The sequence below is a fragment of the Thalassophryne amazonica genome, chromosome 3 (assembly GCF_902500255.1).
Source record: "Thalassophryne amazonica chromosome 3, fThaAma1.1, whole genome shotgun sequence".
Taxonomy (NCBI): Eukaryota; Metazoa; Chordata; class Actinopteri; order Batrachoidiformes; family Batrachoididae; genus Thalassophryne; species Thalassophryne amazonica.
In genome coordinates, this window is record NC_047105.1 from 11,080,126 (window position 1) to 11,106,334 (window position 26,209).

Genomic DNA, 26,209 nt, shown 5'->3' on the forward strand with positions numbered 1-26,209 from the left:
ACAACTCTGCTTCCTGGTCCCAACCCTGGATAGTCACGGTTTGGAGGATTTAAGAAAATTGGCCAGATTTCTAGAAATGAGAGCTGCTCCATCCAAAGTGGGATGGATGCCGTCTCTCCTAACAAGACCAGGTTTTCCCCAGAAGCTTTGCCAATTAACTATGAAGCCCACCTCATTTTTTGGACAACACTCAGACAGCCAGCAATTCAAGGAGAACATGCGGCTAAACATGTCACTCCCGGTCCGATTGGGGAGGGGCCCAGAGAAAACTACAGAGTCCGACATTGTTTTTGCAAATTTACACACCGATTCAATATTAATTTTAGTGACCTCCGATTGGCGTAACCGGGTGTCATTACTGCCGACATGAATTACAATCTTACCAAATTTACGCTTAGCCTTAGCCAGCAGTTTCAAATTTCCTTCAATGTCACCTGCTCTGGCCCCCGGAAGACAACTGACTATGGTTGCTGGTGTCGCTAACTTCACATTTCTCAAAACAGAGTCGCTAATAAACAGAGTTTGATCCTCAGCGGGTGTGTCGCCGAGTGGGGAAAAACGGTTAGAGATGTGAACGGGTTGGCAGTGTACACGGGGCTTCTGTTTAGGACTATGCTTCCTCCTCACAGTCACCCAGTCGGCCTGCTTTCCCGGCTGCTCGGGATCTGCCGGGAGAGAACTAACGGCAACTAAGCTACCTTGGTCCACACCGACTACAGGAGCCTGGCTAGCTGTAGGATTTTCCAAGGTGCGGAGCCGAGTCTCCAATTCGCCCAGCCTGGCCTCCAAAGCTACGAATAAACTACACTTATTACAAGTACTGTTACTGCTAAAGGAGACCGAGGAATAACTAAACATTTCACACCCAGAGCAGAAAAGTGCGAAGCCGCCATGCTAAACCGGCTAAGAGGTAGTAGCTGCGCTAAGCTAGCGGATTCCTAAAAACACGCAAAGTGAATAATGTTTAAATAATTTAGAGGTGATTCAGCAGAGGGAGTGCTTTAGTTAAGGCACGTGAAGATTACACTGTGAAACAAATCGTTATCTAGTTAACTAGATCAATCTAACTGCTCAGATTAAACAGCTAACAGATACAGCAAAACACCACTGTGCTCCGGAACAGGAAGTGATACAATACCGCAGTGAGAGCCAACCAACAGCAGTCAAAAATTAGCAAATATTTGCACAAAAACAATAAAGTTTATCACTTTGAACATTAAATATCTTGTCTTTGTGGTGTATTCAATTGAATATAGGTTGAAGAGGATTTGCAAATCATTGTATTGTGTTTTTATTTACATTTTACACAACGTCCCAACTTCACTGGAATTGGGGTTGTACAATTAAAAGAAAACAAATATTTCACAAACAGCTCCCAATACAAGCTGGTTCCCATCTACATATTTCAGTAGAAAAGGATTCAAGTATAACACCTTCATAAAACACAACTCAACCACTTTCATCTAATACATATCTGGAGAACACCATTTCTTTGTAGTATAAATATTTGAACCGGTTGATATCTGGATATCACTTGAGTTTCTCAGGTACATTATTCCATTTTTTAGGACCACAAATGGAGACACAGAAGCATTTCCTAGTCGTCCTGGCGCCAGCAATTTTAAAATGATACAAACCCCTTAAATTATACATTCCTTCTCTTTACGTAAAATATTCTTGAATTCTAAATGGTAGTTGCTTAGTTTTGGCTTTATACATCAATTGAACAGTCTTGAATGAAATCATATCAAGTTTTAATATCTTCGATTTAATGAACAACGGATTGGTATGATTCCAATACCCTGCATTGTGAATCATTCTTAATGCTCTTTTTTGAAGGATGAATAATGGTTGCATTGTAGTTTTATAGTTATTGTCCCAGACCTCAGCACAGTACGTCAAGTAAGGCTTTTATGTTAACATAATTGTGGTGGGAATGGACACTGTCATTTTCTTTGTTTTGTGACAGGCTGAATCTATTCAGTCCACAATTACATGAACAAAAGCAATCTGAGAGTTTTGACGTCCTCCAAGAGTTGACGAGGACTCAAAATAACAGATATGTGATTCACATCGGGACCCGGATCTGGATTCCACAACACAATCTAGTAACTGCATACTGATCCAGAATGGTCCGACTGATCAAGATGTTGCAATCTGATATTTAATTCACAAGCTGAAACAATATAGTGTGTTCCAAATAAAATGTTGCCTGTCATTGAAGTTATTGAAGTGATTGTTGACTCAGACAACCTAAACTAAAACTTGTTTACCTGAGACTCTGGACACATAGTTCTGCATGCTGTCCACTTTCTTATAATAGGAACTTTCAGAGTCACAGTTGACTAACAGGATGGCTCCATGTCCATCTGGACCCCATTTCCAGGACCCCTGTGAGTGATCAACAAACCAGATTTCCTCAAAATGACATAGTTTACTGACAGGTGAATAAAAATTATAGTAATAAAAAAAAGTTTTCAAAACATTTTCAGTTGGTACTTGCACATGTCAGATTAAAAATTAAAGGGACACAGAAATTAAATGAAAAAAAAAAAATGGGTTTTTGCATTGAGCCAACACATTTAAAGTTGAAAATTTTCAATCATAAATTGAGGTGAAGTGGAAATGAGACAAAAAGGTGGGAACATTTGTATCGTCTCCCCCTAAAACCAGTTCAGGCTGACAGAGAGAAAATATTGGTATTGATCAGTGTTCGATTCCAACTTTAGAACTCACCTTATTGGGGTTGTTGTTCTCTACAACACCGTCTCGGTCAGCATCCACATCTAGAGAGATCTCTGTGTGACCAACACAATGTCATCATGAAGCTCATATCTAATTTCAAAATGGATGTTTCATGTCTTTATGTGAACTTTGTACTATACCTTAATCAATTTAATATCTGAGTCATGTTTAGATCTTGAGAATGTGCTTACACTTTCAGCTTTAAGTCAAGGAACAAAAATACCATATAACACACCATCATAGACTGTATATGAACACCATGCATGAAGTGAGGTAGTGAGGGAAGCCATCAAGGAGTTATGTGCATCTGTAGCTGTGATTGGAGAGACTGGATACAGTGAAACCTTTGTCTGTTGTGTCACCAGTCACAAGATCCCACTTTCGAAGCTGCTGTTACGTCCGAGATTTTTATTTTGGTGTAACGTACCCACAGCTGTCAGGTGCAGCACTGCTTTCCCCAGCACCTCTTTCTTCTCCCCATAGTACTGGACAGACAGCTACCAAAGCAGAGGCATACATCAGGTTCATGTTCAATACTGCAGTGACTCTTAGCACAGTTACTGAACTGTCCAACACATGCATGGATTAAAAAGGAAAGCAACATTACGCCCACATTACACAATGCACGGTGTAATGTTGTTGTAAAATATACTGTATCAGTTCTACAGAATTGATGAGTAGAATTTACCAGTTTTTCAAGAAATAAAATGATTAAAAGCTCCTCCCATTGCTGGAAAAAGATGAGTTCAGAAATATGGAAAAGTCAGAAGTTTTGATATCAGTCATTTTCTTTTTTGGGAACTAACATTTTGTATCTCAGATGATGATGTGTCATGTTTCTCAGAAGGCTTCTTGGAAATTACTCATTGTGGCCCACTTGCTGATTTTGCTACGTTAAGACCTGTCCTGTCCAATTACAAAGTAGCTTATGGTGTCATGACTTTGGGCAGTGGGGCTGGGACATCATGTTGTTTCTCAATCGTTGAGTCAAACAAGTTCAGTTGGAGTTCATCATTTTTTATTTGAGCAACAGATTTACATGGCTGTAAGGTTAAACATATACATGATGCCCAAAAGGAGTAGGCTGAAGCAAAGCTTATAAACACCTACACCCCTCCGTAAAGACAAATTAGGCAATGGATAAGTGCATGACATGATGTTGTACCTTCTACATTACAATCCATAACCTTTCAGTAAACACCATTTCAAGGCCATCAATATACAAATAGTGACTGGTTTGGAAGGCAGCATTATGGACTGTTACCCCTCGGGATCCCAAGGGGTGACACCATTATGCTGCCCGCTAAACCAGTCACCATTTGTTTTATTATATATCTGTGTAGTTAATAAATTTATCTTTACAATTGGGTGAAAAATTTGCCAATTCATTTTTTACTCATCACTCATCACTCATTTTCAACCGCTTTTCCGGGTTCGGGTCGCGGGGCAACAGCTCCAACAGGGTACCCCAGACTTCCCTTCCCGTACCACATTGACCACCTCTGACTGGGGGATCCCGAGGTGTTCCCAGGCCAGTGTGGAGATATAATCTCTCCACCTAGTCCTGGGTCTTCCCTGGGGTCTCCTCCCAGATGGATGTGGCTGGAACACCTCACTTGGGAAGCGCCCAGGAGGCATCCTTACCAGATGCCTGAACCACCTCAGCTGGCTCCTTTCAATGCAAAGGAGCAGTGGCTCTACTCCGAGCTCCCCACGGATGACCGAACTTCTCACCTTATCTCTAAGGGAGACACCAGCCACCTTCCTAAGGAAGCCCATTTTGGCCGCTTGTACCCGTGATCTAGTTCTTTCAGCCATGACCCAACCCTCATGACCAAAGGTGAGAGTAGGAATGAAGACTGACCAGGAGATCGAGAGCTTCACCTTTTGGCTCAGCTCCCTTTTCGTCACAACAGTACAGTATGGAGCAAATGGTGATGGTTCCCGGAGAGGAACCATCACCGTATCGTGGTGGAGAGGTTTGTGTGCCGCAATGACCCTGAGAGTTGTGTTGTCTGGAGCCTTTGTGCTCCTGATAGGGTCTCCCATGGAAAATTAGTCTGAGGTGAGAGGCCAGACTAAGAATGATTCACAAGACACCATGACAGAACGAGGCAGAGGAAATGTGACCCGGCAAGGAGGAAGCCCGGTGCCCCCATCTGGAGCCAGGCCTGGATGTAGGGCCCATCAGCAAGCGCCTGGTGGCTGGGCTTCACACAAAGCCCAGTCGGGCATAGCCTGAAAAGGCAACATGGAACTTCTATGTCCACCCTGTGGGCTCACCACCCGCAGGGGGAACCGCTGGTGTTGGATGTGCTGTCCCATGGCTGGCAGGGAAAGTCGAGGGCCTCGGCGGACCAGACTCGGGTGGCAGGGCTATCTCTGGGTGTGTGGAAATTTTTTATAGTCGTACAAATAATAGACAAGAGGAAAATGACAAAAAACTTTTAAGTCATTACCGAGATCCTTAGTGAGTAGATAATAACTCCATATCTACAATCATTTAGGATTGTACAGATTTAGAAAAGACAAACATTTCTCTGACAGCTCCTGTTAAGTGCTAGTTATTTCTTTTTCATATTTCAGTAATAAGGATTCTTTATAAACCTTTTTAAAGTGTGGCAGATTCTTTCAAAGTTTGGCATTTGCTTCTAAACTATTCCATGTTTCCACTCCCTGTCTAGAAATACACGTACTTTTCAAGGCAGTTCAGAAGAATTGTTTTTTTATAATTTGTCTGGTCTCTCAAGTCATACTGGTCACTTCTTTTTGAAAACATGTTTAGAATCCTTTGAGGAAGTGACTTTTCTGCAACTTTGAATAGGATTTGAGTAATTTTGAATTGAACCAGGTCACTAAATTTCAATATTTTGTATTGGAGGAACAGGGCATTTGTGTGCTCCCTGTATCCTACTAAATGGATTATTCTGATTGCCCTTTTCTGAACTTTACATAGTTGATCAAGATTGCTTTTGTTATGAGTTCCCCCATACCTCCACACAATACGTTAAATATGGTAATATGAGTGAAGAATATACAATATACCGCACTCTCTTATTATTATATTTTGATTTGTTCATTAAAGATACATTCTTTGCTACTTTAGCTCTAATTTTTGAAATATGAGGTTCCAACAAATTTTGTGGTTGAGTGTTACACCAAGAAACATGTGTTAGCAAACTCTTTCTATAATTACATTATCAATTTTAATTTGTATATTCGGGTATATCTTGCATTTTCCAAAGAACATTACTTTAGTTTTCATAGTATTTAGGGACAGTTTGCTCTCAGCAAACCATTCTTTAAGTTTACTCATTTCATTTGTAATCTCAATCACCAATTGTTGTAAATCCTCACCTGAACTACTAGGGGAGCTACGACCACTACCTTTGCACACCCCCCCCCCCCCCCCCAAACCAACTATTTTAGGTTCCTTAGATAACCCCAAAACAGGATGTTCCCAAAAATAAAACTGGCCTCAAGCCAGTTATCCAAGATGGCGTCCAATATGGCCGCCAAAATAGGGTTTTTCACTAAAACAGCTTTAAACATCAGATCAAATTTTAAGGTTCTGCTACTAACCTATAAAATTACTCATGGACTGGCACCTCCCTATCTAGGGAGTTTTTCCTTACCACTCTTGCTCTGTGTGAAGCGCTTTGAGGCAACTCTGTTGTGATTTGGCGCTATATAAATGAAAATACATTGAAAAATAAATTGAAATTGAAACAACATATAAACAATTTAAATATCACAGAGATTCAATGGGAAGACCATTGCAAGTCACAGCAAACTCATTTGTGCCTAAACTAAATTCATTCATGGGTTTAAGATTCAAAATGGCATCCAACATGGCCACCAATAGACCCTTATCATTGAATCTCAGTATTTCGCTTGTGTGCAACATTTGATAGCAGTGAACAAGTTTATCATACGACTTGGAGATAATGAGATAAATGATTCATATCATATCTTTCAATGTCTTCAATATAGATGCCACACCAATCTTGGTGCACTAAATCTGCTCTAAGATTACCCATAGATTCCTTAGTTATTTTTCTTTTGAAATTTGGAGTGTCAACTTTATCAACTAAAGAATTCTAAACAATAAAAAAATCAGCAGATCACTGATGTCACTAATAAGTAATCCACCCGTTAAATTCCCAACAATAACATTTGTCAATGTATTCTCAATGAGAGTAGATGTGTTCGTAGTAATCATGGTTGGGTGTGTTATTGCTGGATATAATCCCATACAGAACACACTATAGGAATTCCGCTATATGTATATGGCCATGAGGATTTAGAAAATCTATGTTAAAGTCTCCACAAACAAATAAAAGCTTATTGTTTTTAACTGAATTGTACATCTTAGTCAATTTTTTCCACAAAAATGTTTATATTCAAGCCGGGAACTCTGTAAATACAACTTATAATTATGTTTTTTTATTTTTCACAAATAATCTCCACAGTAACACATTCCATAACACCATCCAAAGAAAATGACATATTCTGAACAATTTCACAGTAATGATTAGATCTGACATAAAGAGCCACATCACCACCTCATTTGTTTGCCCTATTTCTGGCAAAAAAAAAAAAAAAAAAAAAAAATCATAGCACTCAAACTGGACAGAATCAACATATTCTTCTTTTAACCACATCTCAGTAATTGCAATAACTGAAAAATGTTTATTAGCAAATTTTAAACAGTCCTGGATTTTAGAAAAATTCATAGGAAGGCTTCTGCTGTTAAAATGCTGAATAAAGAATGTACCATTTGTGAGGGAATATTGATTAATGTAAACGCAATGTAAACACAATGCAAACGTAAACCTCTACAGTGCTGCTCGAGCTGACCTAAAAAGAGGAATAAAAAGAGCCAAGGCAGACCATAAGATGCACATTGAGTCCTACTTGTCCAGCAATAATACTTGGGAGGTGTGGCGGGGCATAAAAGACATTACAAACTTCAGGAGCTGTGGTGCGTCATCAGGAGACCTGAGTGCGCTGCTAGCAGAAGAGCTAAACTGCTTTTTTGCTCGCTTTGAAAGACCCCAGCAGCACTCATCTTCTCCATCTCTACACACACCCCCACCAGGCTCCTGCACCTCACCATTCACTGTTCAGGAGCCTGATGTCAGAAGGGTGCTGTTGTGAGTGAATCCCAGGAAAGCTGCTGGTCCAGATGGAGTACCAGGGAAGGCGCTTAGAGCGTGCGCCAATCAGCTCACATACACCTTCACCAGGATTTTCAACCTCTCCCTGGCCCAGGCAGTTATCCCACCCTGCCTCAAATCTGCCATAATAATTCCAGGGCGCAAAGAAAGCTCCCATCGTAAGTTTGAACGACTACCGTCCAGTGGCTCTTACCCCGGTAATCACCAAGGGTTTTGAGAGACTGGTCCTCCAACACATCAAGGATTACATCCCTCCAGAATGTGACTCCCACCAGTTCGCTTACCGGGAGAACAGATCCACTGAGGACGCCATCGCTGTAGCTCTCCACTCTGTACTGAGCCATCTGGAGCAGCAGCAGAGCTATGTCCGGATGCTCTTTGTAGACTATAGCTCAGCTTTCAACACCATTATTCCAGATGTACTCATTTCAAAGCTGGTCACCCTTGGCCTTCCATCTCTCACATGTGCATGGATTAAGGATTTCCTTACCAACCGGCCCCAGACCGTGAGACTTGGTCCCCACTTCTCCTCTACTCGTACGCTGAGTACCGGCTCCCCACAGGGCTGTGTGCTGAGCAATCTCTTGTACTGTTTCTACACTCATGACTGCAGTCCGGCCCACAGCAGCAACCTTATTGTTAAGTTTGCAGATGATACCACCGTGGTCGGACTGATTTCCAAGGATGATGAGGCAGCTTACAGAGAGGAGGCACCAAAGTTGGCAACCTGGTGTTCAGACAATAACCTGGCTCTGAACATCAAGAAAACCAAGGAGATCATCGTGGACTTCAGGAAGCACAGATGCGACCCAGCCCCTCTCTACTGGAAAGGACCCACACCTTATGGTTTCTTGGCGTCCTCTTATCTGCTGACCTTTCTTGGTCAGAAAACATAGCCAAAAAGGCTCAGCAGCAGCTACACTTCCTGAGAGTCCTCAGGAAGCACAGTCTAAATTCCACCCTGCTGCTGACTTTCTAACACTTATCCATCGAGAGCCTGTTGACATATTGCATCACGGTGTGGTGTGGCAGCTGCACCGTGGCAGATAAGGAGCGGCTCCAGAGAGTTGTAAGGGCAGCACAGAAGATCATTGGCTGACCTCTCCCCTCTCTGAGGGACATCTACACCTCTGGCTGCCTCAGCAGAGCCAAAAACATCATAAAGGACAGTTCTCACCCCTGCCATAAACTTTTTGAGTTGTTACCCTCAGGGAGGTGCTACAGGTTCCTGAAGACAAGGACAAATAGATTTAAAAACAGCTTTTGCCCTAGTGCAGTAATCACTTTGAACTCTGACAGCCACTGACTGATCTTTTCTGCCTTATTGGACTTAGTGTAATATCACAGTGATGTGCATTATTTAATTTTATGCATTATCTGATTTTATTTATTATTGCCAAATTTTATGTGTTTTTAAATACTTTTTATATTATGTTGGCACTGACTGAGCTTCAATCTCACTGTACATTTGTATAAGTGACAATAAAAGGCATTCAATTCAATTCAATTCAAAATTAAATTGTTCCTCAGTAGAACAATTACAGTGATGATTTCTATTTTAAGGAAGAAACAGTTCGGATCAATATTATCTTCAGTGTTATGAAATCTGTCTTCGGCGTTGTCAAAAAATTTAAAATTGAGCTCCTGTGCAACAGTAAATTTTGAAAATTCAGTTGCCATCCCTAAGAAATGTAATCCACAATCCAAAAATGCCGTTAAGTAAAGTCTAACTTCACGATGTGAACCTAAACATGGTGCAGAATTTCTCAAGATTTGTCCCTTAAAGGGTGAACATCCTTACTCAAAGCATTCTAACTGGCTTCCTGATTTTCACTGGAACTTCATGGCCTCAGGTTGTGTGTAATCGGCCTACTTTACCTTGCTATCATTTTCAGATTGGCTGGCTTGTTCCATGCGGAGAAGTAGCACAGAGTTTCCATTCAGAGGAACATGAGAGAGCGGAGCCACTTCCGGATGGTGAGGGCAGATGGTGAACTGAACACTGGGACTGCATTTCACAGAGAACCATCTGGATCCGGGTGGGGCTGTTCTGGGAACCAGACAACAGCATGCTGTGAGACTTCATTAAAGACTGTTTCAAACAGATGTTTGTTAACAAATTAACACAAGAAGTGACAAATGCAGACAAGACACAAGCTCATGTTTTAAAAGGATGTAAACCAAAAGAGAAGACCCAGTTGTGATGAAACTACAATATATCCAGAAAAAGTAATGAAGCAGAAATATGAACTGCCACATCATTCAGAGAAGCCGAGAAGTATACATTCCCAATATGTCTGTCAATTTATGTATATATCTTAACTAATAACATATATATATATATATATATATATATATATATATATATATATATATATCACCTGAATATTCAACTATGTATATGCATGATGTATTGCATCATATGAAGTATGCAGAAAGGAGAAAAGGACTTGTACCCATTGTCCAAACAAAGGGACCGAGCTGGAAAGGATGTGCAGCCCCTGGGGTCTGAGGGTATTTTTTGGGCATTCACTCGCCTGGCATAAATGTTTTATTATTGCTGTTAAAAGCTCACCCTGCATCCCAGAATCAAGTAGTATGTCTCCTTTTTTTAGGACAACCTGTACTTTCAGAATATATGTATATGCTATAGTGGTGTTTAATAAGTGTAATAAAGGTTTACAATCAGAAATAAGAAAGGAAAAAATAAAGCGGAAAATAATGTTCACACATTTATTCAAAACACACAGCAAACTATAATAAACAACTATTTTGATGCTTTATAAAAGTAGTTTGGGATCTTGTACAAAAGAATGTACAAAATAAAGGTTCTAACAATAAACACAAATACATATTTTGAACAAAATATACAAAATGGTCTATGCATTTCTTGGTCTTCATGCCACATCTCAAAGCAGTTTCTGTCTGCTATTACACAAAGAGCCACATCACAAACTTTGCACGTCCATGGAGTTGACTGTTCTTGTTGGAATGTGTTCCTGCACTGAAAACAACCTATCTTCACACTTTGAGGCCCCTCCCCCTCCTTCCATTCATATGCGTAAACGGTACTTTACATGTCAATTGTTGGAGCGAGAGAGGATTCAACAACATTCACGGACCAAGTAGTAAAGCATCGCTTCTACTGACACTCTTTGGTGCACCACGTGAGCTTTTATGAGGCCCTCTTACTCTGATCACATACATTAATATGCGAAATGGCGCTTTACATATTGGAGCGAGAGAGCCTTATTCAAACAACATTCACGGACCAAGTAGTAAAGTATCTCTTCTATTGACACTCTTTGTTGCACCACATGAGATTGCTCTGCCCTACAAGTAGATATTGGAAAACCATGTAACAGTGAACTAATTCCTGATTGGACACTCACATTGCGCACATCATCACACAGCTTCTATGAGGACTACAAGCATGGTGAAGGGCTTGTTCGAAAGTCCGTGGAGTGTACTTTTCTGCAAAAAAGTAAGTTTCTATCTAATATCATTAAAAAGTTCTGTGTCATTAAATAAAACGTGTATTCCACCATCGCATACTACAGGGATGACCCCAGAGGTTAGGGTAACAAATGATACAGATGGCAAAGTGCTGACAAGTGAGGTTAGTGTGTTGAGAAGGTGGAGGGAATATTCTGAGGAGCTGACGAATGAAAAAAATAAGAGAGAGGAAAGGCTGGATGATGTGGAGAGAGTAAATCAGAAAGTGCAAGAGATTAATAAGGATAAAGTGAGGGCAGCTATGAAAAGGATGAAGAATCCGAAAAAGTGTCGGATTTCAGTTCCAAAATGGTCTGACAGCCATCTGCGGAAGTCCATACAGTTGGTCAAAATTGGCTGCCGGCCCTGAGTGTACTGCTCATGTTCAAAACCCTCCTGGTGCCAACGAGACTGGACACCTATCTGACGGTGGTCCATGTGCAATCTGAGGACCATCTGACCACAATTTACATATTTCAATGGCAGCAAAACAGGATCCGAAATTATTTGAGCGCATACAAGGGAAACTCGAGATGGATTTGGCATGGCAAAGCCTGTTGGTATGACCAGAATAATTTTGTCCAGTGGCAGTGTAAATACATTTATTTGCATTGTTTTTCATTTGTATGTGTTTGCATAAAGTTTGAATGCATTTTTAATGACCTAATGGAGGAGGAACACTTTTCCATGGGGGGTTACTATCTGACACCAGTTTCCTCCCACTTCCAAAGACGTGCAGGTTCGGTGAACTGACTGTAGGTGTGAATGTTAATTTGCATTCTTTGCATTTTGCACGTGCATTGGTTTTAGGCCACGGTCTGTCGATATGTGTGTCGCGCCTACGATCGACTGGTTGCCTGTCCAGGGTGTACCCTCGCCTCTCGCACAAAGGCCTTTATCCGCATGCCAGTCTGGACGGTCTCTGTTAAGCCATAGTGCTCGGTTGTTTGAACCAACAAAGTCTCTCTTGTTGTACAGTAACAACAGAAATCTGCTGATTCATTCCATTGTACAAAAGGAGTGCACTGTCTGCTTCCACCACCAGGATCTGACTGCAGATATCAGCCTCCCGCAGCTCTCCTCATGTGGGTTGATGGTGTCTCATATCGTTCATAACAATGGCAAACTTTAAAAGAAGCTGCTGGTGCTCACGTGGGTCATTTTTCCACAGATCACATTTCGAGTGAGTTAAGAATAATTATAAATGAGATGTTCAGACGGTTCTAAGCTTGCATATGTTTCCAGGTTCAACCACAACAATACTATCCCAATAATAAAATCCCAACATTTGGCAATACATATTCACCAGTTTCAACTGTTCTTACACGTCATAAAATGCCCATGTTTTGGAAAAAGAACTCTGTTTTGGTCATCAACATACACAATCCATTAAGACTCTGCCTTAATGCTTGTTTTTTTGGTTGGTATAAGTGTTTCTATATGTTTAGCTTTGGTGAACCCTCCGTGGAAGAAATGTAGATCAACACAATGCCCCCTGAAGTGACTAAAAGGCAGTTTGTGGATGAAGGCCAAGCAGTATTCTGAATATCAAAGAATGAACCTACCTGTTCAAATTCACATTAAGTTCTGTGCCGACCACACAAAGGACTTTGCTCCTTGTGCCAGAATCCACTCTAAGTGTCCGACGATGAATCATTATGCTGAAAGTAAATATCCCGCAGCTGCTCCTTTTCTAAACAGGATTAAGGCGTCATAGAAATGCACTCAGTCTGGACTGAGAGTAGCACAAAGACTGCACATGGTTCAGAGCTGTGATTGGCAGAACAACTGACCCCCTCTATCCCTGTGTAGGTGTTTGCTATAATTACATGTCCACTGGCGCATGCAGATTTTTCTGACGGGTGCCTCAGTCCAACAGGTGTGACATGAACACACACCGCTGACTATTTCACTCTGTCAGAACTCCTTCAAATGACACCTGATGATACCATAAAAATAGACACTGGGCCTGTTTACTTGCACACTAAAAACCTCAACATTATCTCATGACTGGAGTTATCTGTTCAAGTGGTCATGTAAACAGCAAAATGCGATAAGCTTTATCCAGTAACAACCCTTATCTGATTATGAGAAATTGGATGAGCAAAGCTAGATCTGTGTCATGTTCCAATGTGTTCATCGGCAGCATAGTCCCACACTTCCCCACAATTTGGATATGAGGAGATATGAGTTTTTCTCCACCAATAATGGCAATACTTCAGGCACTAATTGAGATTGGAGGGAAATGGGAAATGGGACTGCATTTATATAGCACTTTTCCTTCTGCATCAGACGCTCAAAGCGCTTTACAATAATGCCTCACATTCACCCCAGTGTGAGGGTGCTGCCATACAAGGTGCTCACTACACAATGGGAGCAACTAGGGGATTAAGGACCTTGCCCAAGGGCCCTTAGCGATTTTACAATCAGGCTGGGATTTGAGCCGAGGATCCTCTGGTCTCAACCCCAACACTTAACCACTAGACCATCACCTCCCCTTAAGGTGAAAGAAAGAATCAATGTAACCAAGTCTATATTAATTATAAGGTAGAGAAAACGGATTAGTCTTTAATTTGAATTTAAATAACTCCAAAGAATAGAATAGATTTATTTTCTTTAGAATAGCTTTTGTTCGCCAGGTATCCACAGAATATAAGGAATTTGACTTTGGTTTGAGCTGCACTCTCTCTGTATGGCATGTATAAATATACATTAAACACTGAATAATTCACAGTAATGAAATGTGCAAATGAAATGTGCAAATGAAATGTGCAAGTAAAATAAAATAAGAGAAAAAAAACGTGTGAAACAGTCAACAAATTGAGGTTGATGATTTAGTGAGTTTTTTGGCAGGTTAAATTGTTCATCAGCGTGATGGTAACATGTACATGCAATATCTTGTATTTGTACATGTAATATACTTTATATGCATATATAGTATATCTGTTTATTTGGGATGTCAAACCAAGTGCACTAACCACTTGGCCACCAGCCCTGCTTTGACTTTACTTTTGTAACACAGAGGAATCCTGCATCCCAGGAATGCAGAGCAGGAGCTGGTTGATTCGGTTTGAGATAGTGAAGCACTAGCTGATTTTACAACAAAACCATGAAATCTGATCTCACATGAACATAAAGCCAATGCAGGGAAGCCAAAACCGAGGAAATATGGTCACATTTACGTCCTCTGGTTTGAACTTTTTGAACCATTTGAAGACCTTTGATGCTTGTTGTAAACCAGTGAATTAGACTTTACAGTAACCAATTCTAAATTAAACGGGTACCAGTATTAGTCATAAATATAACGTTAGTTGTGCTAACTATTACCCATAAACAAAATATGTGCATATTCAGTAAAAATTACACCATAAAAGTAGCATGCTGAATAATTTTATCACGGGAATAACCCGCGCAGGCCGGAAGTGATGTACAGTCGTCGATTAAAGGTCAGCGTGTCCGCGTCTCATTTAGTCAAGATCCACGGTGTTCCTGTTGTCGATCGAACAGACAAAGACAGGACTCTACACGCTGTGACGTCAGGGCATCACATGACCGCTGAAGGAGCGCTGCAAGCGCGCTTTCCAAGAAACACACTTTTGAGAAGTTGTACAAACTTTATTTTTCAGTGATAATGAGTAAAATCACTTTCAACTTACTATACTGTATGTATATTTTGCTATTTATTTCAGTTTTCCCTAATTTTTGAGGTGTCATATCCACTTTAAATCATGGTTTATCACTTTGGTGAAGTCGATGTAAATGGCAACCTGTACGAACCGGAGAGGGAGGAGGAGGCTTTGGGGGACGAGTCCTCGCATTCCAGTGATTCCGAGGAGGAAAATGCAGCCAGAGATGTGCGTGATGACAGGTCCAAAATGGCTAGCCCTCCATGGTGCCAATGCAGGCATTGCTGTGTCATGTGAACAGACATGGAGTCATAGTGTTGCAAAGAGCGTGAACTCATTGCAGACCGCTTATTAGACGGCTGCATAACTGCATAACAGCTCCTAATCCTCACGAATATATACTGCACAAACCGTCCCTGGAAATGGCCTTTATTGACAGCATGATCCGTAGGTACCAGCACCTGAAGGAGAGCAGATGTGTTCCGAGTCAGTTAACGTCAGAACACTTTGAATAAATCTTGATATACTAGATTTTTTTTAAATTAAATAGTGTACATGGTTGAAAGAAAGTACATCAAGATAAAAATTCTGTTAAAATGTTGGCTGCTATTACATGCAAACAGAACCACCAGAAACTGAACTTGAATGGAAATGCAATAAATATTTATTTTGAGACAGTGTAACTCCCCGCCTTGCAAAAAATATTTTAATGCTGTCTTTCAAAGTCAACCAGTGTAACAAATATGTCCATATATTATCATGTAGAACTGAAGTCAAAAACGATAAACTGGAAATAAACATTTTTCAGCAATAATGAACAAATGGTAATTCCCTCTGAGAATATATACTTCAATATTCTGTTGACGATAAGATCAGTGTTTCATGCTTGAATAAACAGAGGCAATGGTGCAACAAAAAACAAAACATATATAATGTTGCCATTACAATGAGACAAGTGTTCCCTTTTTACCAACATTAGCTTATATCTTCAGTATATAACCCCCCACCCCCCCAAAAAAGGACATTAATTTCATGATGGGCCTTTGAAAGTTGTAATAACTGACATAGTACATACAATTATATTATTCCCAAACAACAATCATATAAAATTAGTTTGATACACAAACTGTTTGAGCATGCATTTCTTTCCCCTTGAAACTGCTGTAAGCAGAGAAAAGAGAGAGAAATTAATAATAATAATAATGCAGCAAAAATCAATCATGTGAATTTTGAAGCGGATCTGCATCAAACAACTCCAGAGGGTTAATTGACTGTGTTTATATTAAAACCTACGTATATATTAAAATATTAAAACAACTGGTGTACTTATTATATAAAACCACAAGTTTAGTATCTTACCTTTGATGTATTCCGTTTGATCAGACGCTTTTCCCGTCTGTCGCCATTCCTGACACTTCTGTGCACGAATTTCGTCAGGTTTTAAGTGTAACTGCTTGGGCTTCATGCCCAACAGTTCTGCCTGCAAATCCCGCAGGTAGCAGCTTGCCATGAAGTGGTCTTCACATACCACTGAATTCCGTCCAAACGGGAAGGTTTTCCATGTATGATCTGTAAGATTGTGTAGCCAGCGTTTGATTAACTCTGACTTCGTGTGGTTCATTGATTTCGGCATGCAAAAGAAATGTTTGCCTGGGTTTTTCTGCGCAGCTGTAAACTTTGCTCTCCGCCATTGTTCCAATGCTGGTCGACCCACAGGGCCGACCAGTCCACTGCAGCCCAGCCAACTGAAAAAAATCGACGACCGTGTGTCACTAGCAGGGCTGGAACAGCCCATGTAGGAGGCAACTTGACCATGCCTGGCAGACAGAACAGCAACTTAGAACTCAAGCGTACTTGACGAGGACTCATTATCAGCTTAACCTGACAGGATCACTAATATCATACGTAAATATTTATATAGTTATTTATAAAAATGCACTACAGGTACACTTTAAACAAATGCATGAATCACTGTTTCTGCTTCTGCCATTGACAGCTTTAACCTTCATGATATTACAAAGATGAATGAAAGTATTCTTCGAAATTTCTCTTACATGTACGTTAAAGGACAGTGTAGGACCAAAGATCTCTTGATTTTTTTTTCACAGCCAGATCACAGACTGGTGTCGGTGTGACACAGACACTGGGACAAATAATAAAGGTTGACCACATTTACATAACCATATCAGATAACTGTTAGTAATCACATAACTGAAATAATCTGATCTCTCGTGTTTACATGCACTTCACTAATGCCATAATTAGAAAAACCTGGGTCTGTATCCACGAAGCATCTCAGAGTCCTCTCAGAGAGATCCTAACTCAGCCTAAAAATTCCTGGCAAGGAATTGTGATCCAGGACATGTCTGAGCGCAACTCCGAGCAAGGAGTGGACAGAAATTCCTATCTTTGTGATGAGGCGGGGTTGAGCCCATTGCTAGTTATGACACAGTCCTCTACCAGCTGTGATTGGTTATCACAAAAAAGGAAAGAGGAAAAAAATGCACTCCTCATTCCTCGTTATGGACCGTAAACTCAAACAATCATATAACCTGAACTATATTAAGAAATGTGTAATTGTGAAAATAATTTCATGTCATTATGATGAAAATCAGCAAAATTAATTTAACTGTTACAGTTTCAAAATGTTTGAATGTACCTCATTCACATACCGATTATTATATTGATTGGCTTATTGTTAGGTTTACTCTCCATGCTGATAATTTTACATGTATTTGATATTAGCTTCGATTGGAGACAAACAGAGCACAGCTGCCATTTGCTGTTTGGCGTGCTTATGTATTTTGGGTCAAAGATGAACGGCACCAAAACAGAACTCTGATAGGACTAATAGTTTTGTAGAAGCTACGAATATTAGCTAACATTGCTAATTACATTTTAGATTCACACGCCTTTCCAGCAGGGGGCAGTAAATCATCTTTATATTAAAAGGGTGAATGTAAGTGCATATAATTTTAAATACATTAAAAACACATGTATGACACAAGAAAGTGAAAACACTTATTTTCGCTGTGATCCATTTAAAAATCAAATTAAAAAATAGAAGTAGGTTTCTTCCTGTCAAAAGGGAGTTTTTCCTTCCCACTGTCACCAAGTGCTTGCTCACAGGGGGTCGTTTTGACCGTTGGGGTTTTACATAATTATTGTATGGCCTTGCCTTACAATATAAAGCGCCTTGGGGCAACTGTTTGTTGTGATTTGGCGCTATATAAAAAAATTGATTGATTGATTGATATATGATAACAACAACCTAAACAATTTAGAAATACATTAAGACAGTAAATTAACATTTAAAATTCTATAATTAACAGGAAATAAAAGGGATGAGTTCTCATTCTAAAAACTGTTGAGGTCTAAGGTTCTAAAAACATTCTCGACTCACATACCATTCCAACTCATTATTATCAGGGTTGGCCGGTAATGCAGGACACAAATACATGATGCAGGTACACAGTCCAGTTGAGTTAAAGTGTTTACTTAGTTCATTAGCTGGGGTCAGTACACAGATAGGCAGTCCAAAAGAAGCACCAGTAACAAAATCATCAGGCTTAGGCATGGTCAAGGTAAGGTAAGTCAAAGGCAAACTGTGAGGCTTATAAATCAGCCAGGTGATTAAATGCAAATCAAGAACAGGTGTGTGGAGAAGCTCCCAGAACCATGGTGTGGCCAGACAGAGAGAAACGCTCACCACCAAGAGCCAAGAGAGAGACAAGAAAAGCCACACACACACAAATCATTTTAAACATATGCTTGACATATGTACTCCAGCAGATAACTGAAACAGTCCTTCGGTCAGGGCTCGTGGTAGCTTGGCACAGAAAGCAGTAGGAGGCACATGCAGACTCAGACATGTTTGGTTGTGATGAATAAAAGGCTTTATCTGCTAATCAGGCAGTGGATTCAGTACACAGGAATTCAGATAAAGAGGCAGAGGTATCAGGCAGGGTACAAGCAGGGACGTGGTCCAAAAAAGGAGCTGAGGTCATACACATGGTGTCGAGGAGTACAGCAGGCAAAAAACAGAGGCAAAGTCAAAAAACAAGCAAGGTCAAACACTACAGTGCAAACAGAACAAGAGGCAAAAAGAGAGTAAACTAAGTCAACAATCTGGCTTCTTCTTCTTCTTCTTCTGTGACTTTTATTGACGGCTTACAATCTCAGTCAACTACCGCCAACTACTGGACTGAGCTGTGATCACTTTGGGATGGCAATGAAGAACTAAACTAAAAAAAAACAACAACAACAACAACAACAAAACAAGCAAACAAAACAAAACAAACAAGCTTGCAAGTTGAGTTCGTTTCAGAAAATCTATAACTGCTTTGGCTGTGAAATGAGCACCAGGTAAACTAAGTAAGTGGTGGAATGAAATAGAATTCTTCGTTACCCTCTTAAGTTCCTCTCTCTCTTCAGAGTACCGACTACATGTCAGGAGTACACGTCTCGCGCTTCCCTATTGTGTGGCCTGTTCTTAACCTGGTGAACCAGGTGTCCTCCTGGCGTGTGAATGAACTGACTCTTTTAACTGCTACCGTTTGTTGTTGAATATTGTATAGACGTCTGCCCTTCTCCCCCTTATCCCATTTGTCTTGCCAAAGTTTCTGAGTACCGTCTGTGATTATTGCTTTGAATTCTGACTTACTAAGTGGGACCGGTACCTCTACTCTCTCTGCCTTAAGTGCCCGTTTTGCCAACTTGTCTGCCTTCTCATTGCCCTCAATACCGGTATGTGCCGGAACCCAAGTGAAATATAAAATGAGTCAATCTATAAATCAACTGAAGAACTTCATCTAGAAGATCCTGTCTACATGCAGAATTCCCAGTCTGGATGCTCATCAAAGGACATAGTACAAATCACAGTTTTATATGGCTTAACTTCCCCCACCCACTGTAGCGCCATAATAATGGCCATAATTTCTGCAGAGAATATTGAGAGGTGATCTGAGGTCCTTTTCTGAGTCAAAATATCATAATTTGGAATGTAAACAGCCACCCCTAATTTACCTGATGGGTCTTTGGATGCATATGTGTACAACTGTACCGTATCATCATACAAGATATCTAAATACTGTTGAATAGAAAAAATACTGTTGAACAGAAAAGGTTGTCGTGCCTATGTTTTTAGTCTTGAGGTTGATTAAAGGTGAGCAGAAGAACCAAGGTGGAATTGCGCTGAAGTTGACAGTCTTGTTGCAAGGTATCGTACTGATTCCCATATCATCCGCCTCTTTATTGCTGTTCCATCCAAAGCTATAAGTTACAGTGCGCCCATATTCCCAGCAATCCTCTAACACCTGCTTTGTAGGATGTGTAGCCTCGTGCCCTTGTAAATTGACCCAAGTACGCTAGTGAGAGTTTCAACCTTCAAAGACTTAAAGACATCTCCCCTACCTCTACTTGCAGTGCTGGAACTGACGACGTTCTGAAGGCTCCACAACACAGCTGGAGAGCTTTGGCCTGCACGATGTCCAGTCCAGCTAACATGTTTTTTGCTGCTGACTTATAAAGTATACATCCATAATCAAGAATCGACCAGATTATAGCAGTGTAAATTTGTTTTAATGAAGAACCAGACGCCCCCCAGCTGTACCCTGACAGATACCTCAACAGATTGATTGCTTTTTTGCACTTGTCTGACATTTTCTAGACATGAGTTTTAAAAGTGAGCTTGCTATCCAACCACACACCAAGATATCTTAGTTCCTTAACCTGTTTAAGAGACTGTCCATACAGCTTGAGGTCTATTGCAGGGTTCACCCTTTTCTTAGTAAAACAGATAAGCTGAGTTTTCACCACAGAGGTGAAATCCCCAGTCAAAAGACCATTTTTCAACCTGGTTTATTGCCATTTGCATCCTTTTCTGCTGGTTATCAATATTACGGCCCTTAGCCCACAGTGCCCCATCATCAGCTCTGTTAATCCTCAGATTCACTCCTTCAAAAACATCATTAATCATAATATTGAACAAAATTGCACTACATACACTTCCCTGTGGGGTGCTATTCTCTGTTGCATAAGTGTTTGAAGTCTCTGACCCCACCCTGACCTCTATGGTTCTACCCATTAAAAAATCTTTAATCCAATTAAACATTTTGCCACCTATTTCCATTTTATTCAACTTCATTAAAAGTCCTTCTTTCCATACCATGTCATAAGCTTTGTCTATATCAGAAAAGGTTGCCAAAACAGATTCTTTGTTGACTTGTGCTTTACGTACCTCGTTCTGTAGGCAAACTACAGGATCCATAGCAGTTTGTCCTTTACAGAACCCACTCTGGTAAGGCGTGAGCAACCTTCTGATTTCCAGCTCATACACTAATCTCTTTGTAAACATCCTCTCCATCAGTTTACATAGGTTAGACGTCAAGGCTATGGGTCTGTAGCGTTTGACATTTGTCTTATCTTGGCCTGGTTTCCCTACAGGAACTATTACAGAATGTTTCCACCCAGAGGGCAGCTTTCCTTGCTCCCAAATTTTGTTATAGAAAATCAGAATCACATTTTTTGCCTCATCAGATAATTCTTCAGTCATTTTATAACAAATCCCATCCCCTTGGATAAGTATTCTTAACACCTATTAGCACCCTTTTTAATTCAAACAATGTAAAATCTGCATCAAGTGAGCTCTCACCCATAACCTTCAAACCCAGAAATTCCTTATTTTCATCAGTGGTCTTAACTCTGTTGGCTAACTACTCATTGGAGAGATTTTGGGAGCTATGTATCTTAACAAAAGATCTTGCAAGCAACTCAGCTCTTTCCCTATTGGTTACTGCCTCTGTACCATTATCTAATAGAATTGGCAACAAAAATTCCCGTCTTATACCGCCCATCTTCCTGATCGTTCCCCATATGTCCTTAAGTTTTATTCCTGACCCAGTGTTACTCCAGAAATCTCTCCAGTATTTCCTTTTAGCCTCTCTTATAATTCTTTCGGCTTTAGCTTGTGCTCTTTTATATCCCATTAAATTATCAAATGAATGGTTAGCTTTAACACATTTAAGGGCTTTATTCCTGTGTCTTACAGCCTCTCTGCACTCATCAGACCACCATGGCACCATTTTCCTCTTCCTGGGCCCAGATGTCTTACCTATTGTCTCTTCTGATGTTTCATGTATTATTCTGACAATGAAATTATTCAGTTCCTCAATATCCTCACTCGGGTTAGACATGACTTCAATGAGCTTGCTACTAGCTTTAAAATTATACAGCCACAGTTGGCCTCCCTCATCTTCCATCTTGGAACCCAATTGTCTTCTACATTGACACTTTGGTTCCTCACCTTTATCCAGACAGGGTAGTGATCACTACCCATCGCATCAACGCTACTCACATCCCATGTGGAAGTACCTGCTAGTTGTTGTGAAACAAAAGTAAGCTCCAATACTGACTCTGCACCATGAGCTGCACCGTACCTAGTGCCTCTTCCATCATTCAGACACACTAACACATTATCCTCCAAAAACTCCTCAATGATATACCCATTTCCGTCCATTCTAGCACTTCCCCACAGGGTACTATGTGCATTAAAATCTCCACATAGTATAACTTGAAAATTCTCCACACCACATACATTATCCAACATTTCTCTAGTTAGTCTTTGACAAGGATTGTAAAAATGAATTATTCTGACTTTTGTTTTATTTACCCACACCGGTTTCTGTCTTTACGCACTGCTGTGAATCCATATATGTTATAATCTAGAGAGGGTTTTAACCAAGACTCCTGAATGCAGAAAATATTAGGTTTATCCTGTTGCTCCTGAATGTGTTGTTTAAGTTCTTGCCCATTGGCAGGTAGGCTCCTGGCATTACACTGTAAAAATTTTTAACATCCTGTATCTCCAGCACATGTTGACATGTGAGTCTGATATCCCTGTTAAAAGCATTGCATTGATGAGCTCTACTGACAGCTCTTCCACATCCAAGTATTTTTCTGTTGCTTTTGCTATGATCTTAGTTCTCTCTCTACTTGTTTGGGCAGAACAGTTGATGACTTCCACCATAAACGCTATGTATCATAATTTATTTATTTATTGCCTCACACGAAAGCACCAAAAGAATGTAGTATATTTTTAATGATAATAATCATTTATTACTGAATCACCCACACACAGGAAACCAGAGGAAGGTAGCCATTTATAGTGAATAAGTAGTTAAACTCCCAAATAGGATTAGATTGGGTTAGGCCCATCTGATGAGTCACCAAAATAATTAACAATTCAAGGTTTAATACTTATTATTTAATTATTACTTGGGGCACCACCTATTTATAGCATAGGTACTTTAATTTAAACATTCATTAATTTATCAGTCTCAAATGAATTAATCAGTCTCAATTTAATTAAATCAGGCTCTGATCTGAAGTCTGAATTCACACAATGCAGTTGACCAAGGGTTTCCTTCTGAACACGAAATGAACCACAGCAGAAATATTTATAATTTATTTGCAATTATATAGAAATGAACAGTTTACTGGCATTTTTGTGGACAGTGAATAAAATAAGTTCATTCATGGAAACAATTTTCTTACTCACTCATGAGACATGGAAGAAAGAGAGATAAAGCTTAAAACTTTAAGTAAATAAATCTGATTAGAATTTAGTGATGTATTTTGAAGCCAATTATTAAGAAAAATATTAAACAAACATGAATAGGTTTAAAAAGGAGCCACCTGTTTCCATTGACAACAAACCTTTTTCCTGGAACCTTGAACTGGGTCACTTAGCTGGTCTGTTGAAAACGTCGTTCGATGGCCCATCCGTCCGTTGTTAATGTAGGTTCTGCAGCATGCTCACTTGGGTCAGTGGTTAACTCATTGTTTTCTTTATTTTGATCAAATAATTTATTTTCATTCATATTTCTTTTTTTCACCTTCAGATCTTTTTTTCACTTTCACCTTTTTTTCTTATTTTTTCAGTTTCAAACTTTTGGCCCCGTTCTGGTGTGGGAGGGCGTGGTTTCGATTGAGAGGGGCGTGGAATTGTGAGTGACAGGAGAGCAATCAGTCCTCACATGATGTTGCTTTCAGGAAACGTGGGTACTTTGATAGATAATGACTTAACACTTTCTCTCCACTGTATTGTCTTGATACCTGTAAATAAAGTGATGCTCAGGACAAAGATGTCTATTACAAATAATTCTAGACCACTCTTGGTCATTTTTGATGTTTAAAAACTGGAAAATATGCAAGATTGTAAAGTGTAACACCTATACCTAAAAACCGATGTGTCGCAAATCCACACAAGACCATGAATGCAGCATCGCCACATGGAAATGAGGCAGGTCGCTGATTTTACAGGCTGCAGTGAAGTGTTACAAGCTTTCTAAGTGACACACAGAGAGACCTGCCTCAGCAGATCTGAAGGAAGCTTTAATATGGACAGAACCAAGCAGACTACCGGTAATTCCAAATCCAAAGCCACCCGAAAGAGCGCTCCGGCTACCAGCGGTGTGAAGAAGCCTCACTGTTATAGGCCCGGCATTGTGGCACTCCGCCGCTACCAGAAATCCACCGAGCTGCTGATCCACAAGCTGCCCTTCCAGCACCTGGTGAGAGAAATCGCTCAGGATTTCAAGATCGACCTCTGCTTTCACAGCTCCGCCGTGATGCTCTGCAGGAGGCCGGCGAGGCTGACCTGGTCGGCAACTTGTGGATCAGCAGCTCGTAGCGGTAGCGGTGGATCTCTCTCAGCGCTTCAGTGCCGGGCCTGTAACGGTGAGGCTTCTTCACACCACCGGTAGCCAGAGCGCTCTTCCAGCTTTGGCTTTACGGGTGGTCTGCTTGGTTTTGGTCATCTTAAGTTTATGCTGTGAAACTGCCGGCCACTTTGTTACATCATCATTAAATTCACTATCCGGTGCAACATACGAATCCATTGAACCAACTGCTACACATCGATCACAATAAAAGGGTTTAAAGCCTCGTAATAAGCTTTCATTCTCTTTATTTTCTTTCACGCGCCAGCCGTGTAGTAATCCACGATGGAGACGGAAGCAGAGTCATTATCTATCAAAGTACCCACGTTTCCTGAAACACCATGTGAGGACTGATTGCTCTGCTGTCACAATTCCATGCCCCTCTCAATCGAAGCCACGCCCTCCCATGCCAGAACGGGGCCAAAAGGTTGAAACTGAAAAAATAAGATCTGAAAGTGAAAAAAGATCTGAAGGTGAAAAAAGAAATATGAATGAAAATAAATTATTTGATCAAAATAATTACAGAGCTGAATCAAAAATATATTTAAACTGAAAAATATGTTACACTTATTTTTATTTTGATAATACTTTTTAAATGATTATAAAATTCAAGAACAAACATTGAATTTTCAGTTTCAAAATGTATTTTTTCAATCTTTTTTTATTTTCAGATTACAAAACTTTTGGTCTGGATTTAGCTCCATAAGCTCGGAAGTTCTCCAATTTCAAAAGACTTGATGCATCTTAAAGCGTCAGGTTAAACTTTAAGTTTGTCAAAAGTAAAGGATGAATGACTGCCACGTGGTAGCTTAGCTTAGCTTAGCAATGGGGCCTTTGCCCAAAAATAAAAATTAAATTTTAAGAGAAGCAAAGAGAGTTGCAGAGCGCTCCAAGAGAGGAGCTGCCGGTGGAAGGGGGAGAAGAGAAAGGACTCTGTTCTAACTTTTAAAGGGGACTGATGTCACCAAACTCTACCCATTTAGAGTGTGTAACTTTACAGAAACTTCAAATGTTCACAGGGCAGACCCACTGATTCGACTATTTAAACACATACTATTTAAACACATTAACTATTGTGGTATGTTATTTGTTCTCAGACACTCAAACGGACACACAGCATTAATAGACACTTAAACACTCCATTTGGTTAAAACAGAATATTTCAACATCAACATTTTGGTAATGTAAAAGATTCACTTACATCGATTGCAAGGAGCACATATCAATAAAATGGAATGATTATATGCAAAGCATTTGGTTTGAATAATCAACACAAACCAACATTAGAAGTCTTTAGATATATATATGAATAATTATTTTTATTTTAAACAAAAGGTCTTTCCTTTGCTTTAGACCTCAAGATAAAATCTGATTGTCAAGACAAAGTTTTATGGCCCTGTGTTGTGGAAGGGATATCGTCTTGCAGTCTTGAGAGGGTCTGGCC

General features: G+C 40.1%; 1 protein-coding gene across 2 annotated transcripts in view; it reads right to left on the reverse strand.

The window, feature by feature from the left end:
- padi2 (peptidyl arginine deiminase, type II) overlaps nucleotides 1-26,209 on the reverse strand; it is a 68,598-nt gene that overhangs the window by 33,663 nt on the left and 8,726 nt on the right. Inside the window, exons 1-5 of one of the 2 annotated variants that reach the window (XM_034165828.1) lie at nucleotides 12,986-13,199; nucleotides 9,804-9,975; nucleotides 3,173-3,242; nucleotides 2,737-2,798; nucleotides 2,274-2,391 (exon numbers count right to left, since the gene is read on the reverse strand). In XM_034165828.1, coding sequence (XP_034021719.1) covers nucleotides 2,274-2,391; nucleotides 2,737-2,798; nucleotides 3,173-3,242; nucleotides 9,804-9,975; nucleotides 12,986-13,077 — 514 coding nt within the window. In that variant the 5' untranslated portion in view covers nucleotides 13,078-13,199. Of the gene's footprint in view, nucleotides 1-2,273; nucleotides 2,392-2,736; nucleotides 2,799-3,172; nucleotides 3,243-9,803; nucleotides 9,976-12,985; nucleotides 13,200-26,209 lie in introns of those variants that run through there. The other variant, XM_034165827.1, reaches the window with a different exon arrangement.